Genomic DNA, 20,946 nt, shown 5'->3' with positions numbered 1-20,946 from the left:
CTCTATGAAAATATATTCTTCGACGTAGCAAAATGTGGGTATCGCATCGATGACCAGATCTTTGTAGGGTTAATGCATATTACTAACATAACATGAAATAGTTTGCGTGTTTAAATTTGCTTTCTAGATAATAAGATAAGTTATTATAGACACGTGACATATTACATATATTAATGGGAAAGGCTTAAAGTAAATATTATACAACACTATAATCATTAATTTCACATGGAAAATACATCATGATTGACACAAGACTAGTGATTGTGGCGAAGCTAGAAGTTTTCCGTTTGGGGCCCAAATTACTGTTAATAGTTATAGAATTTTTTTTGATGCTCATGATGTCGAAAGCTCGATTATTTATATTTTTAACTTTTTTTTATTACGATTATAATGATAGAAGAAAATAATTACGAATTGATAAAGAATGAAAATTAGTATTATTAGTGGTGTAAAAGAGAATAAATAGAAATTGTATTCTAAAAAGTAGAAGAACAAACAAAAATTATATTTCAAAAAATAGAAGCAAAAAAAATACACATAGACCCTAAAATTTTCAAAAGTAATGATATCTTGAAAAGCAATAACGTTACCTTTAACCCAAAGATGGAAAAACTTTTATCAAAGATATCCGATAAGCTTGGAGGACCAAGTTCTTCTAATGCAAATGTTATCAGGGAATCACATAATAGTCAAACCAGTTGTTCTTCTTCTGAAGAAGACAATGTTTTAGACCAACTAGACGAAATTTTCAAGGATGAAGAACAAAGTTATCCTTATAAAATTAATAGAATATTTAAAGGGAGAAAATTTAATAATAATAAAAATTATTATAGTAAACCCTCACCTGCAGATTTGCAATATGAAGAAAGAGGACAATTCCATAAATCTAGCTATGATGGAAATTCTATAACAGAGTGGAATATTGATGGAAAATCTGAATATGAGATTCTTAATACTCTGCAAGAAATGGGTATGGCCAAAATAGCATATAGATATAACGGAATATCTGAAAAGGAAGCTTGTGTTCTCCTCGTTAATGGATTCACCGGCCAATTAAAAAATTGGTGGGATAATGCTCTGAATTTCGAAAGCAAAGAAAAAATTTTAAACCATGTCATTAATACAGAAGATCAAGATGGGGAACTTAAAGAAACAAATGATGCCTGTTATTACCTAGTTGTAACGATATCAATGTATTTTATAGGAAATCCTAGGGAAGAATTTAATAGCTCCTCTATTGTTCTGACAAATTTAAAATGTCCTACTTTATCTGATTGTAGATGGTATAAAGACGTTTTCATAACCCAGGTTCTCAAAAGAAATGATTGTAGTCAAGCCTTTTGGAAAGAAAGATTTATTGCAGGATTACCAAAATTATTTGGCGAAAGAATAATCCAAAAAATAAAGGATGATATAGGAACCGAAAATATCCCCTTTGAAGAAATTACTTTTGGGCAATTATTTGCCTTCATCAAAAAAGAAGGTTTTTCCTTATGCATGGAAATAAAAATTCAAAATAAATATAGAAAAGATAAGCAGAAAGCCAAGAATGAATTAAGATGCTTTTGTGAGATGTTTGGAATAGAAAAATTAGAAGCCCCGTCCTCTAAGAATAAGAGAAAATCTTTTAAGAAAACTATACAAAAACCCTTTTATAGTAAACCGTATGGCGTATAGGAATAAGCATAGAAGACCAAGGCCTAAGAAAGATTATAAACCAAAAAAAGATAATACTGAAATAAAGTGCTGGTTTTGCAAGAAAACTGGACATACTGAAAATCAATGCTGGAAGAAGAAAAAGAGAAGTATTAAATTAATAAGTAAACAAATTAATAGCCTTTTAAAGGAAAATGAAGAAGACTCTTATTCTGATACCGAATCTAATTCTGACATTGAAGAAATTCAAAGCTCCTCTAGTGAAGAAAGTTATCATACTAGCAATGAGTAAGGAAAGGATATTTGTAAAAGCTGTATTAATGTTATCTCCAAAGAAGAAAAAGAAGTCATCTTTGATCTCATCCAAGAAATTCCTGATAACAATTTAAAAGAAGATTACCTTAACAAACTTAAAGATTTAATATTAGAAGAACCATCGTCTTCTAAGAAAGTCAAAATCAATGAACAATTTAGTTTAAATAAAATTTGGGAAAGATATCCATACCAAAGTTTTTCCAAACAAATAACTGCTAGAGATCTCCAAAATGAAATTAATACTCTTAAAAGGCAAATTAATAAAGAGTTTCATGAATTAAAAGAAAAAGACTTTGAACTCAAATCAAGAATAGAAATTATTGAAAATAATGAGAAGGTTCATGATTGGAATAATGAGAAAGAAGATACAGAATCCAATTCCATAAGAGTAATTCAAAAAATTAATTATCAAAAATGGCATGTGAATGTCACCCTAGTTTTCGATAATTTCAAAACTAGAATAATGGCTTTGGTTGATTCAGGAGCAGATCATAATATTATTAGAGAAGGAATTGTTCCGACAAAATTCTGCGATAAAACAAAAGAAAAGCTTTTTACGGCAAACAATAATCCTTTAACGATAAAATATAAACTTTCTAGAGCTCATATTTTCAATAATGGTTATTGTTTCAAAAACATTTTCACTATTGTTAGTGATGTCTCTTATAACATGATTTTAGGAACACCCTTTTTAACTCAAATATACCCATTCTATGTTAATGACATAGGCATCACAACCAAGATTCAAGGAAGAGAAATAAGCTTTAAGTTCCTCTCACCCATTAAAAAGCAAGAAATATTAAACCTTCAAAGTAGTTCCATATTTAAACAAATAAATAGCATAAGCCATAAGAAAAAACAAATTAATCTATTAAAAGAAGAATTGCCTTTTCAAAAGAATCGAAGATCAATTAAAAACTTCTAAATATATTAATAAAATCAAAGAAATAGATAACAAATTTATCAATAAAGTCTGCAACGAAGTTCCTGATGCTTTTTGGGATAGGAAACAACACATAATTGAATTACCATATGAGAAAGACTTTAATGAGAAAGATATTCCTACAAAATCAAGGCCTATTCAAATGAATCAAGAGCTTATGGAGACCTGTAAAAAGGAAATTAATGAATTAATAAATAAAAAATTAATAAGACCTTCCAAATCTCCTTGGAGCTATTCTGCCTTTTATGTCATGAAACAAGCTGAACTAGAAAGAGGAACTCCTAGACTAGTAATAAATTATAAACCTTTGAATAAAGTTTTACAATGGATTAGATATCCTATTCCTAATAAAAGAGATTTGATAAATAGATTATATAATGCTAAGCTTTTCTCCAAATTTGATCTTAAATCGGGATTTTGGCAAATTCAAGTTGCTGAGAAAGACAGATATAAAACAGCTTTTACTGTACCCTTTGGACATTACGAATGGAATGTAATGCCTCTTGGATTGAAAAATGCTCCCTCGGAATTTCAAAGAATAATGAATGACATTATGAATCCCTATAGTCATTTTAGTATTGTCTACATTGATGATGTTTTAATCTTTTCTCAAGATATTGACCAACATGTTAAACACCTTGAAATTTTCATGAAAGCCATCGAGAAAAATGGATTAGTTATCTCTACTCCAAAAATGAAACTCTTCCAAACCAGCATTAGATTTCTATGTCATGACATTACCAAAGGGACATTTACACCTATTAGCAGATCTTTATCTTTCACAGAGAAATTTCCTGATGAGATCAAAGATAAAAACCAATTACAAAGGTTTTTAGGATGTTTAAATTATATTTACGATTTTTATCCAAATCTTAGAGAAACCTGTAAAATCCTTTATCAAAGACTGAAGAAAAACCCAACTGGTCTGATGAACATACTAAAGTAGTCAGAATCATTAAAGAACAAGTAAAGTCTTTACCATTCTTAGGAATCCCTGATCCTAAGGCTTTCATGATTATTGAAACAGACGCCTCTAATATAGGTTATGGAGGAATCTTAAAACAAAAAATAGAAATCAATGCAAAAGAACAATTGATAAGATTCCACTCAGGAATTTGGAATAATGCACAGATGAACTATTCGGTCATCAAGAAAGAAATTTTAGTCATTGTTTTATGCATTTCAAAATTCCAAGATGACTTATATAATAAAAAAATTCTCCTTAGAATAGATTGCAAATCTGCAAAATAAGTCCTTGTCAAAGATGTTCAAAATATTGTTTCAAAACAGATTTTTGCTAGATGGCAAGCAATTTTATCAGTTTTTGACTTTGAAATTGAATTTATCAAAGGAGAAAATAATTCATTACCTGATTTTCTAACCAGAGAATTCTTGCAAGGAAACAGTCATGAATTCAGAAAAGAAAAGAATACAGAGTGCCAAAGACTATGAAGTTCTCAAACTCCAAAAGACTCATCAAAAGTCATTGTCTCGGCTTCACACCCACTTACTCCTCAAAAATCCATTCAAAGAATACCAAACAGATTCTCTCATCTTCAACACCAGCTTGAAATTCCATATAATACTGTCCTGGTCTCAAATCTCCCAAAGCCAACTAATATTCAAATCCCAAACACCCCCGAAATTCATAAATATGTTGTCAAAGATTGGCATGAAGACTGTGGGATGACCACTTTTGCTGATTTCCCAGCCAACATATCTCAAAATGATTATATTAGAAACCGTTTTCCAAATCCTTCTCAATTTTGGGAGTCTGATGATCCCTTAAAAGACCAAAAGTATTATGAGTTTATTCTTGTAGACTCGAATTCGGTTGAAATAACTCACAATTTCAATAAGTCCAAAGAGGTAGAATTTTCAAATTGCCTTATCAAAAGAATTTATACTCTACCATTTTTAGAGGACTTAGTGAGTTCAAAATGTTTTCGGTCAATCATCCAGCCCATGGGTATCACTACATTGATTACAAGAATGCATTGATTACAAGAATACATTGATTACAAGAATGCATTGACCGAAAACATTTTGAACTCACTAAGTCCTCCAAAAGTGGTAGGAGTATAAATTCTTTTGATAAGGCATTTTGAAAATTCTACCTCTTTGGACTTATTGAAATTGTGAGTTATTTCAACCGAATTCGAGTCTACAAGAATAAACTCGTAATACTTTTGGTCTTTTAAGGGATCATCAGACTCCCAAAATTGAGAAGGATTTGGAAAACAGTTTCTAATATAATCATTTTGAGATATGTTGGCTGGGAAATCAGCAAAAGTGGTCATCCCACAGTCTTCATGCCAATCTTTGACAACATATTTATGAATTTCGGGGGTGTTTGGGATTTGAATATTAGTTGGCTTTGGGAGATTTGAGACCAGGACAGTATTATATGGAATTTCAAGCTGGTGTTGAAGAGGAGAGAATCTGTTTGGTATTCTTTGAATGGATTTTTGAGGAGTAAGTGGGTGTGAAGCCGAGACAATGGCTTTTAATGAGTCTTTTGGAGTTTGAGAACTTCATAGTCTTTGGCACTCTGTATTCTTTTCTTTTCTGGATTCATGACTGTTTCCTTGCAAGAATTCTCTGGTTAGAAAATCAGGTAATGAATTATTTTCTCCTTTGATAAATTCAATTTCAAAGTCAAAAACTGATAAAATTGCTTGCCATCTAGCAAAAATCTGTTTTGAAACAATATTTTGAACATCTTTGACAAGGACTTCTTTTCCAGATTTGCAATCTATTCTAAGGAGAATTTTTTTATTATATAAGTCATCTTGGAATTTTGAAATGCATAAAACAATGGCTAAAATTTCTTTCTTGATGACCGAATAGTTCATCTGTGCATTATTCCAAATTCCTGAGTGGAATCTTATCAATTATTCTTTTGCATTGATTTCTATTTTTTGTTTTAAGATTCCTCCATAACCTATATTAGAGGCGTCTGTTTCAATAATCATGAAAGCCTTAGGATCAGGGATTCCTAAGAATGGTAAAGACTTTACTTGTTCTTTAATGATTCTGACTACTTTAGTATGTTCATCAGACCAGTTGGGTTTTTCTTCAGTCTTTGATAAAGGATTTTACAGGTTTCTCTAAGATTTGGATAAAAATCGTAAATATAATTTAAACATCCTAAAATCCTTTGTAATTGGTTTTTATCTTTGATCTCATCAGGAAATTTCTCTGTGAAAGATAAAGATCTGCTAATAGGTTTAAACGTCCCTTTGGTAATGTCATGACATAGAAATCTAATGCTGGTTTGGAAGAGTTTCATTTTTGGAGTAGAGATAACTAATCCATTTTTCTCGATGGCCTTCATGAAAATTTCAAGGTGTTTAACATGTTGGTCAATATCTTGAGAAAAGATTAAAACATCATCAATGTAGACAATACTAAAATGACTATAGGGATTCATAATGTCATTCATTATTCTTTGAAATTCCGAGGGAGCATTTTTCAATCCAAAAGGCATTACATTCCATTCGTAATGTCCAAAGGGTACAGTAAAAGCTGTTTTATATCTATCTTTCTCAGCAACTTGAATTTGCCAAAATCCCGATTTAAGATCAAATTTGGAGAAAAGCTTAGCATTATATAATCTATTTATCAAATCTCTTTTATTTGGAATAGGATATCTAATCCATTGTAAAACTTTATTCAAAGGTTTATAAGTTATTACTAGTCTAGGAGTTCCTCTTTCTAGTTCAGCTTGTTTCATGACATAAAAGGCAGAACAGCTCCAAGGAGATTTGGAAGGTCTTATTAATTTTTTATTTATTAATTCATTGATTTCCTTTTTACAGGTCTCCATGAGCTCTTGATTCATTTGAATAGGCCTTGATTTTGTAGGAATATCTTTCTCATTAAAGTCTTTCTCATATGGTAATTCAATTATGTGTTGTTTCCTATCCCAAAAAGCATTAGGAACTTCGTTGCAGACTTTATTGATAAATTTGTTCTCTATTTCTTTGATTTTATTAATATATTTAGAAGTTTTTAATTGATCATCGATTCTTTGAAAAGGCAATTCTTCTTTATAGGATTGGATGGATTGTTGTAATAACAATATCATTACTGGGCAAGCACCATTTTTTACTTAAATTTTTATTAACTTCAATAGTGGGTTTTCTAAAACAATCGTACCATCCTTCGGATGAGAGGAAGATGGCAACAAAATCGTAGAAAAGAAAGTTCGATTTCATTTTCTTCATTTCTTTTATCCATTCATTTTTAATTTTGATTCTAATTCTATTGTCAAGTTTATTGAACCACTTCTCTTCTTCTTTATAAAAAGGAGAACTTAATTCTTTATTCAAATAATCCATGTCTGGTTCAAAATCTTCACCAGAAATTATGACCATGGTACTTCTGGTAGGGGAATATGAGCCCTCAGCACAATCCTCAGTCGTTTGTCTTGGCTGTGGTATTGGCATTTTAAAGGTATATCTATTTTCGGAAGTACTTGGAATATCCGAGCAAGAAGCCCTATGTTCATAGTATTGGTAACTTCTATTATTTCTAAAATTCATGAAGGAGTTTGTCCTATCAAATTTAATAGTGATTGTTCCATCTGGTTCTTCAACAATTTGTGAAGGTTCTCTTCTTTCAATGTTTCTAGAAATCTGAGGTTCCTTAATTATGAATTGGTCTGGAATAGTCATCTCATTCCATTTAAGTCTTTTAGGGGTATAAGTAGTAGACTGCTCAACATCTACCTGTAGAAGGATTGTTTCTCCTTTTGAGAAAGGGTTTCTACTAAATTTTGGGTTTAAATGTGAAGACATGAGTCTAAGATATATTCTAAACATAACTGCAAAATTTTTGCAAACATGGAATTCATCTCCCTGGATTTGAACATCTAAAACTAAAGATTCTAGTATCATTGGGTCAATAAGGTCAACAGAAAAGTTTGGAGAGCAATTAAAATAGATTGGTTCGTTGCATATATTGGTTTGAACCATAGCTAGGAGAGAGGTTTCATATCTATTCAATCTTTTATCTCTCAAAGCTAAATATATAGGTGTGTCGACTCCTATATGAACTAAAGGTTTGACAGCTATTTGTGCTAAACCAACATGTGCGTATCTATAACCATTCTCTTTATATTTTTTGACCGATTCTATATTGAGAAGGGGGAAACTATCAGACTCATGAAGAATACTTCTAGTTTCTTCATGGGTTCTAATGGAGAAGGCAGTCTTAAAATCGATTATTCAAATTGGAGTATACCCAAAGAGAAAATTGAAAAACCTAAACCCTAACATTTGCATTATGAAGAGAGAATAAAGCAAGAGATAGTAAAGAAAGTGAAAAGAAATGTGTTGACTTTTACTAAAAGGGGAAATGATGCTACTACTATGGAACGTACCAAAATAGCAAAATAACTCTAGTACTATGGAACAGATGGAGTGTTTTAGAAAGTGGACCTCATAATCCATTAACTCTATTTCCACTACTTTTTCTCTTAATTTATCAATTCTTCTCTCGTATTTTACTAATTATGCATTAAAACCCGTGCAAATTCAAAACTTTCTAATTTTCAAAGACGGAGGTAGTACCTTTTTTTCTATATAATCAGCCAAGAACCTCGCTTGAGCTCGTTGGTAAGGATCACAAGGCAGCAGCGTCGGAGATTTGTCCTTCCACACCTCGTCGATATATTCGACAATTATAAACGATCCACAAACGGGTTTGCCGTTGTGGATCAAAACGGGGATCTGCTTGTAAACGGGGTTGGACTCGAGAAGAAGCTGGCTTTTATTTTGCAAGTCCTCCTCTCTGTGCTCGTAATCGATGCCCTTCACTGCTAACGCAACTCTCGCCCTCATTCCGAACATGCTTGGATGATAATCCAGCAGAATCACCTTGTCTTCCATGTTGAGATATTACAATTTACACGAAAATAGACCTCAAAGATACAATTAGCTTTGTTTTGGATAAGGATTTAAAGGTAGAGACATTTATAACAATCACCATCACCATCACCCACTTCTATTTTTTTAATAATAAAAGGACTATGATAATAACTAGAAGTCCTCGAAATGAGGTAAAGTGAATAATGCATAAAGTAGAATTACACTGTAGTCTCTTTATCCCATAAAAATATAGACAATAGGTATGTCACGAAAATTAAGATAAAATTGATAAAATAAGAGATAGAGGGAGAATAGTAGTTAAAATAGTATTAGTGGATAGTGAGACCTACCTTATTAAATTAATATAACTTTCTAAAATTGGAATGCACATTTTTTTGTGGGACGGATGAAAATAAAAAGTATAAATATTTTTATAGGACGTATGGAAAAATATAGTACTATATAATTCATCTATTATAAGTATTCTACAATAGTAAAGACATCTCATTTGGATATGAAGATTAAGATATAACTCCTCTATTATAAGAGTATCCACAATGGCGGCTAACGCATCGGCTAGCCGATTCGCGTCGCTAGCCGGTCGGCTAGCTGAACCATTGGGATCGGCCAGCAGCAAATCGGCGTAGAAACCGGCGAGCGCACGCCGATTTCCAGGCGCTGGCCGATGCGCTCGCTGGCATCTTGAGAGAGTATATGGCTTAGTTTGATCCCATTATGTAATCCAGAATGAGAAAAAAGAATAGTTCTTGATTCCGCTGCAAAAGTATCAATTTATAATTTTTGATAATTATCACCGCTTTTTCCAAAAAAAAAAGAGAATAATTCATGATATGAGAACGTAGAAATTGGGTTGAAATAATGCTCCAAAGAAAGACTAACCGCTAAAATTGAAGTTGTATTATTTTGTTGTTTGATTAAATAATTATCGAGTATAAGTAATTTAAAAGTTTATTTAGGATTGTATCTATCCCGACCTTTGGTGGTTTAGTCAATTTCATCTTTAATATTTAATCGTTGTTTCAATGTTATCCTATTTAATCGAGTATTTGTTAATGAATAATGAGACTTTTGAAATTAATACTATTATTTCCATTTTGTTGATTATAATACTCCTTATATCTTGTTATTAACAATATTAATTTTATGAATAGCATAAAAATCAAATTTCAAAATCTGAACCAGCACTACGCAGATATGTCTCTGGCATCTATTGGGGAAATTGCTATCATAACAATAAATAAAATAAATAACAAATTCGAAAACATTAGGTAATATAAACGTTCAGCTCCTCTGAAATTAACATGAAATGAACACTTGCAACGATTTGATCCATTTAATTTAAATAAAAGGATTTGTTTTAAAGGTATATAAAATCACCAAAAAATCAAAAGCAACACCCATTAAAGTGTGAAAGAGAATGCAATTGAAAAAGTGATCACCAATATTGACTTAGTCAAGTTTTAGAAGGTAAAGTGAAAGTACCAAAACACAAACATCCACTCTGGAATAAACAAAACTACACACCAACATGAAGTTTAGAAGGTAAAAAAGAACATAAAGTTTACAAATGAAGATAAAAAGACTGAATACAAATTACAAAATTTAGTTGGGCGTTGAAAATCTTTGGACTTGTGCGATCATTATTTTTCTATTTTCTTCTATTTTTATTTGTGAAAGATATAACTTTTTTATTGACAAAGATTTTATTTACCTATATTGTATCAACCTACCAATTTATCTATTTTTATCATGGAAGGATGCGTATTAGTACATTGATAAGGAAAGACTTAATATGAAATCCATACACCATTAAATTACTACACACCAACCATCATCAAAAATTAATACGCACCCTTCCATGATAAATTAATATGAAATCCATACACCATTAAATTACTACACACCAACCATCATCAAAAATTAATACGCACCCTTCCATGATAAAAATAGATAAATTGGTAGGTTGATACAATAGGTAAATAAAATCTTTGTCAATAAAAAAGTTATATCTTTCACAAATAAAAATAGAAGAAAATAGAAAAATAACGATCGCACAAGTCCAAAGATTTTCAACGCCCAACTAAATTTTCAACTAAATTTAGTGCTGATCCCGCCATATCACAAACCTCCCAACCTAATTTATATATTGCATTTCCATAACTCAATTCATTGAAATTCATTTGTTCAGCATTTTAATTATCAAACACATTTTTCATAATAGAAATGAAGTTAGTTGTGAGTAGATTCCATGTAATAACATGGAATATCCTTTGTCACGAGAGGAAATAAAAATCCCACTCCTCTTTGCGAAGATTTTTTATCTTTTATTTTGTAATAAAACCCTAAACAAACTTAACGAATATAAGAAACATCGTAATCTTTGGTGAGATTCTAGTCTGTATATAAAACCCCTCATTTCCATTTTAAGCACCTTGCATGAAAAGCATAAATACATGGACAGACTTAGGCTTTGAATCATCTTCTACAACCAAACCCTAATTTTGAGAATTTAGAGAAAGAAGAGAATGAATTCTTACACCAAAAACCAAAGCCCTCGAATTTTGATGTTCCCATGGTTAGGGTATGGCCACATCACACCCTACTTAGAGCTTGCTAAAAACCAAAAAACTCACCACAAAAGGCTTCTTCATTTACTTGTGCTCCACTGAAGCCACCCTCTCTTCCATCCGAACCAAAATCCCTCCAAACTTGTCAAACTCCATTGAATTAGTTCCCCTTCCCTTGGAGGTTTCACCGGATGTGTAACGACCCAAAACTTCTTTATTTTGAAATTATTTAAAATGCAATAGTAGTCTATACTTAAATTGAATTAGAAGTCTCGGTGAGGTGAAAATTTGTGTTGGATTAGTAGAAAAAGAAAAGATTAGAAATATGTTTATATTAATATTAGAATACAAAATCTAAGTTGTGGGGTTTTGAATAATAGAAATTAATGTATTTTGAAAAGGAAATAAGAATGGAATAGATTAAGAGAAAAAGAACATTTGAGATGGAAAATGGGATAAAAAGCCTACCCTCTAGAACTTACGGTATTGATCTTCACCACACCTTCTACACTTTCATTTCACACAGACACGCAGCTACATGCTGTGGCCTTCCTCCGGTTCCGCCACAACAGACTTCACGACTCTCTCACTGTCTCAACTCCTCTCCGCTGCTAAAAAAAACACAGGCAAGTCTCCCCTCTCTGTGTCGCTGCTGTCCGGCAGGTTCCAGCGCCGCCGTCGCTGATTTCTGGCAGCTGTAGGTTAGACTTGTCTCCACTTTGTGTAAGCATGTCCGTTACGTCTCCTAATTACCTAATTCTCCTTCAATTTAAAACTAGGGTTCATAATTAAGTTTTCCCCAATTTGAATTTTAAACCAAATCAGGTGAAACACTAAGCTTTTTTTATAGCTAATTTCTGCCTAGAAATAGTAGAGAGATGAAATAGAATGGAAGTTCATCTTGATGTGTAAATGAAGGGAAAGCTTAGGATTCTTCTTTTTAGTTTTGGGAAATTGTTATGCTACTTGGATTGATCTTAGAATTTATACTGTAAGTACGAGTTACACCTTAATGAAGGGAAATGAATATTCTTGGCATGATGAGGTTTGGGACAGCCCATACACAACATAGAATTGGGAGGAGTTTTACATATTTTTGAGTGAATATGTTCACGATAATTAAGATGTGTGTGTTTGAGAATATCTATTATAAGATTAAGTCAAAGTTGGAGAAAAATGGTGAATCTATATGCTATGTTATTTAATTTGGTCTTAGAACTCAAGTTTCTAATGTTATAGCTATAATTTGGTTACAAAATGTTGGCTTGGGATTTTGAGCAGGGATAATATTTTAATAAGCTATGTATGCAAACGGTTAACAGAAACTAAAAAGTGAATACGTTTTATGTTAAAAGTATTTTGTACTGATGTTGATATATGGAATATATAAGTGAAAAGGTAAGGTAACACGTGCAAGGAGGAACAAGAATCTGGGTTTTCAATGTCAAGGCTCGTTAGACTTGAGGTAGTGTCTTTCTTACCTCATCACTTAGTCATCCATCTACACGTTTTATGTTCATACGATACCCCTAAAAGATCCAGCTATAATATTGAAAATGAATTAATGAGATAGGTGGATTACAAATGTCCCCCCAATATTGTCACAAAGAAATGTAATGGAAAATGAGTTTAAAAAGTTGGTGTGATGTAGATCCTACTTTTAAATTATTATTTTTATAATAAAATGTGAGTATGAATGAGTTAGTGGAATATGAGGTCCAGTACCAAAAATGGTAAAAAGTGAAATATGACAAACTTTCAGAGACGAACCGAAACGCTAAACTGTGACAAACTTTCAAGGACGAAGGTAGTATATATTTAAAAATTAGAATGAAAAATATAACATAGTACTTCTGTCGTCTTATTGCAAAGACTGATATTGGATATCTCATCGTAAGTGATAAATTTTCATTTTTAGAAAAAAGTAGAAGTATTACTTTATTTTGCTTTTTCTTCTTTTTTATATCTCTACTTTATTTCCGTCCCATTTAATTTAATACTAGTAAATTTTAATTTTCTAAATGACATATACACTTTAGACAAGTATACGAAGATGGAGTTATCACAGCCCAATAAAGTGAGAGTTGTTGGGCTGATATGTTATAGCCCATGCCAGAGTTCGCATGAGATAAAGTAACATAAAAGTGTCCACTTATATCTTTAGAGCACTCCCAATGGCCGTCGGCGTTAAATCCAGCGTTTTATCGCCGGATTTAGCCGAGAAATCGCCGCCAATGGGGTGAATTCGGCGATAATCCGGCGTTAATTCTACCGAATTAACGCCGGATCCCTTATTATCGCCGGATTATCGCCGACGCATCGCCGCCCACTGTGGGCGCGATTCGGCGATTTTCGGCGATTTTTTTTTTTTTTCCTCCAACGGCTCTCTCCTCTCCTCCACTATATATAATTCCTCCTCCTCCATTCATCACACACAATCTTCATTCTCTCTCTCAATTTTTCAATCTCATTAATCTCAATCTTCAATCTTCAAAATTATGTGTTCAAGTAGGAAAAATTCCAAAAAAGGTAAGGACAAAGAGCCGAGTACGCAATTTCCCAGTGATGAAGCAAATCAGCAGTGTATGAACTCGTTGTTGTCGATGGGTTCTCCTCCCGGCCAATATCCATATGCGGGTCCGCCCCCATTGCAAACTCCTTCGGTGCGCAGACTTTCTCCGTACTTCCAGTCTGCCCTCAGCATGCCCTCCCAACCCGAAGATGCGTATCGCCCCCAGATACTCACATCGTTGTTCGACACCCCTGGATCCACCCCAGACGACGAAGGATCTCAGGCAGCGACGTACACAACGGATTCGGCACTCAGCACGGACGAGGTGGAAGAAACGCCCGCCGACCCGCCTTCCAGGAGCAGGAAGGGGAAGGCGCCGGCGCCGGAGTCGACGGCTGCGACTGATACGGGTTCCGATGGGAAGCCGAAGCGGGTAAGGACTACTTACACTTTGGCAGAGTCCGAGCTTATAGCCAACTGCTGGGCGGACACGACGCAAGACTCGGAGCGCAGCAACCAGACTGAGATCATTTTCTGGGAGCGGGTTGCGGAGAAGTACCAGACCCACAAGACTGCCTCGATGAAGGACCATGGCAGCGAGGCGATCCGCCGGCATTGGGAGCGCCTCATGAGGGACTGCGGCCACTTCAACGGTATATACTCTAACTTGATGACGAACATGACGAGTGGCCAGAACGAGCACATGGTCCGAGATGAGGCCATGCAGAGGTATAGTGCCCAGTACTTGACGAAGGGCTTCAAGTATTGGAACATCTATGAGACGCTGAAGGATCTCCCCAAATTCCGGACGGGGATGCACATCGCGCTGCACGGGAAATCGGTGCGCTCGCGACTTAGCGGTGCGGAGAGTGAGGGCAGCGCGATCCCCATCGACTTGTCTGAGGATGGTCCGCACGAGCGCCCTGTGGGAGTGAAGAAGGCGAAGGGGAGGCGGAAGGGGAAGGACACATCGTCAGATGCCCAGTCGGAATCCCCGTTCTTACAACAAGCCACGTTCTCTTCCAATGCCGCCACTCTGGCGCAGATGTACACGCTGTACTTCACCGGCGGCGGAACCCCAGAAGAGAAGCAGTCCCTCTGGTCGACCATCCAAAATATGAAGATCATGATGGGCCTCCCGCCGGACGCACCGCCCTCTTAGTTTTTTAAATCCTTGTTTTTTATGGTTTTTTATTTGTAGTTTTTTTTTCTAGTTGTATTATATTTTCCAATGATTAATACAACGACGAATTGTTCATTTATAAATCTATTTATTAAACACATTTGTAGGGAAAATTAAATAATATTAATAATGATGATGTAAAAATGAAATGTTGAATTAGGGAGAAATAAGGGAGAAACCATTGGAGCAGTTGGCTAAAAGTTGGCTAAAAACTGGGGATAAATTTTGGTGCTGATGTGGCGCTGATGTGGCAGGATTTAGGGAGAAATAAGGGAGTTTTTAGGGAACCCATTGGGAGTGCTCTTATCAATTCCAGACAGGAAATAGGGATTTCTTCAATGAGAAAATACAAAAAACAAATAAAGGTAAAAAGACTAGAAAAGTGAAAGTACATTGAAATTTGACACAATTCAAAAAAAAAAAAGAACAAAAAAAAAAGCAAAATTACAGTAACTTATAAAGATTGCCATATTTTCATTGCTGAAAAAATTGGAAATGTTATAATACCAAACTGGTATCTTGATTGCAATATTTTAAAAGTAATGTGCATACAACATATTCAAGTAAATATTGTAATATTTGTGTCAATTAACCTAAAACTGTAATTAACACATGAAATGTAGTTAGAATATTTGTGACAATTAGCCTAAAACAATATAGTTTTTTTTCCCGGAAATTATCTTCAGTACTACTACTAATTGATAATAGAAATTCTTCAATAATGAGGATACTACGAATGTTGTGATTGAACGTTAAAGCGCCTAGTTTCACCTCTGAAAATAATGAGGATATTACGAATATGAAAATAAAATCTTGATAGTATAATATGTTAAAATAGTAACGTGAAGAGTAAATTTTATGTTTTTTTAGGAAAATTACCTGAAAACTGTATTTATGAGCAAAAAATGAAGTTGATATTACCTGCATGTTTCAGCTTCGCCTCCATTTGGATACAAACACAGCAATCCTGACGTAAAACCAATCTCCAGCAGCATCGAATAAGTTGAAGAATGCTATTCTCCATGATTTCTTCAATACGAATGAGCCAATAACTCCCCAAAATCCAAAGATAAAACCAAAGCCCATTGATATGCCAACTTCTTGCATAAATGAGAAGTTGTTGCTATCTTTCTCATTCATGTTATCCACCGGATTAGTGGTGGATGGCCTCATGCTATCTTCAACGCACATCGGTAGAGGGTTGCCACAGAGTCCATCATTCCCGGCATAAGATGATGCATTGAAGTTCTGAAGTTGAGTACCCGTCGGAATTTTTCCAGACAATTTGTTGTTCGACATATCAAGAACGCCAAGAGTGTGTATTTCCGCCAAACTTGCAGGAATATTGACCGAGAGTCGGTTATGAGATAGATCAAGAGAATCTAGCATATTGGAAATAGTGAAAATTCATACTCATGATGTACAAAACCACCCAATTCTATAGTAAAAGAAACGGCTCAACATACGAGTAATCCTTAAGTGCCAAGAGAGTGAAATTGTTGAAGCAATAAGGTATTATCGAAGATAAGTTGTTTACCGATAAATCCAAAACTTGAATATCGGTAAGATTGCAGATTTGGGGAGGAATACTGCCATGCAATTTATTTCCACGAAGGTTTAGAATTATCATGTTATACATCTGACCAATCCAAGTGGGGATCTCTCCTGTTAACTTGTTACCTCCAAAATCAATCAATCTCAAGTCGCGGCAAAGTCTCAAATTGTATGGCATCTCGCCAAATAAATTATTACCATGCAATTGTAGTACATAGAGGCTATGCAAAGAGCCAAGAGAGCGAGGAGTTTCACCCGAAAAATTGTTGTTAGCCAGATTGAGGTACAACAAGCTGGGCATTTTCTGCCAGCAGTTGGGAACCATTCCTTCCAACTGATTATTTGAAAGGTCAAATATTTGAAGAACTTGATGGCGAGTTTTGCAGATAGATGAAATTGAAGCTGATAACATATTTCCACCCAAGTTTATTATGGTAGCAGTGGGAGGAAGTAATGGTAAATGACCTGTGAATTGATTGTAACTAAGATCCATATTCTGGATGGATATCGTTGAGAGATCCGGAAGTGTACCCCTTATTTGATTGTAGGGGAGAAATAAGTACAATAGAGAAGACATACTTCCTAACCACTTGGGGACATCATCTCGTATATTGGCACTAATGAGATAAAGTATTGCCAAATTCCTCTGAGTTTGGAGCCATTTTGGAAAATATGGGCCCACATTACACCTGACTAAATATAATCTATCCAACTGAAAAGGAGGACTCCAATTAGAGGTAATATTCAAGATCAATGAATTGAAAGATAGATCTAGTATCCTTAACTTATGAAGCTTAGAGAAGTGGGACTCGCTGACTAAACCTTCCAAATAATTATTAGAAAGATCTAGACCTTGAAGCTCGGAAAGTTGACCAATACTGACAGGTAGGGAACCTGTAAAGTTATTGTTCGAAAGGTTCAATTCTGTCAATGTAGGAAATACTCTCAGGTTTGGCATTGATCCGCTGAGGTGATTACTGGACAAGTCCAATATTTTGAGTGATTCTAATACAAAACCATGTAGAGAAAGAGATCCAGAACACAAAGAGCTATATATGAGAGATCAAGTAAGTGTAGTTTGGTAATGTTCCATAACTGGTGAGGGACGGTCTCAAAACCATTCCTTTAAGGTCAAGCGACTGTAGATTGGTAAGGTTCACGAACTGAAGAGGAATAATCCCACGAAAGTTAGAATTGTCAAGAAACAAGTGTTGTAATTTTTCAATGGAACCAATAAATTCAGGGATTCGAATGCCTCCAAAATCATTCCAACTGAGGTCAAGTGAGCGTACCTCGGTAAGGTTTCCTAACTGAGAAGGTGCTCCCATAAAAGTTAGACCAACTAAGATCTAAGTGTTGTAATTGTTTCATAGAACCAATGAATTTTGGGATTGGAATGCCTCCAAAATGATTCCAATTGAGGTAAAGTGAGAGTAGGTCCGTAAGGTTTCCTAACTGAGGAGGAATACTCCAAGAAAAATTAGAGTTTCGAAGAAATAAGTGTTCTAATTGTTTCATGGAACCAATGAATTTTGGAATTAGAATGCCTCCAAAATCATTCCAACTGAGGTCAAGTGAGTGCATGTCGGTAAGGTTTCCTAACTGAGGAGGAATGGTCCCAGAAAACTTAGAGTTTTGAAGAAATAAGTGTTGTAATTGTGTTCCATGAATTTTGGAATTGGAATGCCTCCAAAATCATTCCAACTGAGGTCAAGTGACCGTAGGTTGGAAAGGTTCCCTAACTGTGAAGGAACAATCTGAGAAAAGTGACAATTCCCAAGATGCAAGTGTTGTAATTGTGTCATAGAACCAATGAATTATGGGATTGGAATGCCTCCAAAATCATTCCAATTGAGGTCAAGATGATTTAAATGATGCAACTCAAGCAATGAAGAGGCAATCTTACCCCCCCAAAATTGCAGGAAAATTTGAATGAAGTCGGAGGGCGATGATATGGGCAGTAGTGTTGCTGCACTCCACACCATACCATTTGCAGCATCCTTCACCTCGCCACGACGAGAGCATACCATGCTCATCGATGAGGCCACTCTTGAAGCTTAGAAGAGCTTCTCTCTCACTCTCTATGCATCTCACTTCTGCATCTCCTAAAACAAACACACACAAAAGAAGAAGCAGAAGAAATTTGATTACTATTGTTTGATCGGAAATCATATTCTCTTTACTCATGTATGGAATGGAAGTAAATTCTTTTAGTGAATTAAACCATACTCCATTCTATCAACTCCAACGGCCTTAATTAATTTTGTAAGATTATTGGGATGCTATCAAAGTCAAGTCTGTAATTTATTTTGAAAAGATTCATGAATAAGACCTCGGCCAACTGGTTGGAATTTCCTTATGTAACATTTCAACTAATTTAATGCATTATAATATTGTAATAAAAAATAAAAGATCTATGATGATGATGATGATGATAATAATAATAGTAATAATAATAATAATAATAATAATAATAATAATAATAATAATAATAATAATAATAATAATAATAATAATAATAGTTGAATAATCCTCCACGAGGAATGTCAACCTACATCTCCATGCATCCAACACCCCTTTCCTCTCTCGCCCTATGAAGTTATTTCATTTGCATTTTCTAACCTTTTCAAGCAAAAGTAGGTAGAAAAATAGGTAAATAATTATATAAAAAAATAAGAAAGTCAAAAACTTGTGTTCTCCTTCATGAAAGAATATGTTAATGCTACTTACATCACGAAATGTAATAGTGTGTGTTTTTTTTTGTTTTGATTAATCTATATAATATATTAATAAACGAGTTAAAATCACTCTTTATAATCAAGTCTATATATTTTTTCTTCTAGATAATCATAAATATTTTGAAATATAATTTATTTTCTAGTAAGTCTTGGAGGACCTCAAAGTCATGTCTATAACTTAAATTTGAAATTCCTCATGTCTATAACTTAAATTTAAACTCATTTAATGCATTATATAATAATTACACAATGATAAAAAGAATTACTCCCTCCGTCCCATTGAAGATGACCCACTTTCCTTTTTAGTTTGTCCCAACCAAGATGACCCATTACTTAAAATGGAAACACATTTATCTCTACTTTATTCACTGTCTCTTACTTTACTCTCTCCTCATAACACACAAAATATAACTGCATAAAATCCCGTGCCGCCCAAGGAAGGGGTCATCTTCCTTGGGACGGAGGGAGTATAATAATAATTGAAGTTGGAAAGTCTTCCCTGAGGAGTTTCTGTTGAATTAATGTGGCCTATTATTCTTTGGGCTTGATTTATGTGTGTCTGGGCTGTTATCCTTGCTGGACTTAGCCCAGAAGCCCAATCACTTAAGAAGGGTCGCTGGATCTCTGCCACGTGTCTCCTTCACCCGGATTAAGTCTCCTGGCCGTTGGATGGAGGGTTTTGTTAGAGTTTGTATACTAGAAATTACCTTTCGAGTGATTGAATACTGTTGAAACTCTTATTTTATTTTCCAAAGGAATAAACAGATTATTTTTGTTATAATGTTGTTATGTTTTACATTTAATGTATGTTTATTAACATGTTTAAATGTATAAGTAACTTAACAAAGTCTAAGTCTTTGTTTTATTAGACCGGTTGTGGGCGTCGTTCACTTTAAGGTAACACGGTCAGTTCTAAACAAAGAAAAAGAATAATTTCACAACCTAGATAGGCTTAGACTACCTATTGTGAAAGGTTGCAATGTCAGTCCGATTATTTCTAAGCCTTACTGAAATAAGATGACGTTGGTGTGGTATAGCACCTGAATGGATCTAACAGCGAGACAGTCTTTATGCTATCTACTGAAAGACGAGGTCTCGTATATTATTTATTAATCAATGTACGTTAGCATTGAGCATACGGTATTGATTATGCACTACTTTGACTTACCAAATGGTGCGGGTTTTTCGCAACCCAATAAGCCTGGTATATTGGGTAGTGGTGATTAATATCTAGCGGTGCTAGGATTGCTATTATATTGAATCGTGCGCGAGGTGAGTCTCGTTTGATAACATCCTCAAGAGAAGCTTGAAATAAGGTTTTATTATTCGGAACCTAGCTAGTTGGAGTTTAATTACTCTATGAATAATAAATAAGATTTTCTCTTGCTGAGTCCTCTCTTGGAATAAATAAGATATTAATTAATTAAGTACATAGCAGACAATAATTAATTAATGGATGTTTCTATCTTAAGCGCGGGAAATAAATATTAATTTTTAGAAACCCGAAGTACTTGTAATTTCGGATTTGGATGGGGAGTGCAATATTACTTTCTGTAGTGGCTGCTCGTAATATTTCAATTTTAA

At 34.2% G+C, this 20,946-nt stretch overlaps 2 protein-coding genes across 2 annotated transcripts in view; both read right to left on the bottom strand.

Moving 5' to 3' along the window:
- Positions 1-8,868, bottom strand: part of LOC125191859 (probable glutathione S-transferase) — a 19,879-nt gene extending 11,011 nt beyond the window's left edge. Inside the window, exon 1 of the mRNA XM_048089287.1 lies at positions 8,491-8,868. Within this exon, the coding sequence (XP_047945244.1) occupies positions 8,491-8,808 (318 nt within the window). The 5' untranslated portion in view covers positions 8,809-8,868. The remainder of the gene's footprint in view (positions 1-8,490) is intronic.
- Positions 8,869-16,000: 7,132 nt separating this feature from the next.
- Positions 16,001-16,949, bottom strand: LOC125195525 (receptor-like protein EIX2). The gene is made up of 2 exons (XM_048093664.1): positions 16,751-16,949; positions 16,001-16,452 (listed from the first exon to the last, which is right to left on the bottom strand). Exons 1-2 carry the CDS (start codon positions 16,947-16,949, stop codon positions 16,001-16,003), a joined length of 651 nt encoding a protein of 216 aa, XP_047949621.1.
- Between the last annotated feature and the right edge of the window lie 3,997 nt (positions 16,950-20,946).

The sequence above is a fragment of the Salvia hispanica genome, chromosome 6 (genome assembly GCF_023119035.1).
Source record: "Salvia hispanica cultivar TCC Black 2014 chromosome 6, UniMelb_Shisp_WGS_1.0, whole genome shotgun sequence".
Lineage (NCBI taxonomy): Eukaryota > Viridiplantae > Streptophyta > Magnoliopsida > Lamiales > Lamiaceae > Salvia > Salvia hispanica.
Note: the sequence above shows the minus strand (reverse complement) of the source record. Positions and strands in the feature narration are given on the sequence as shown.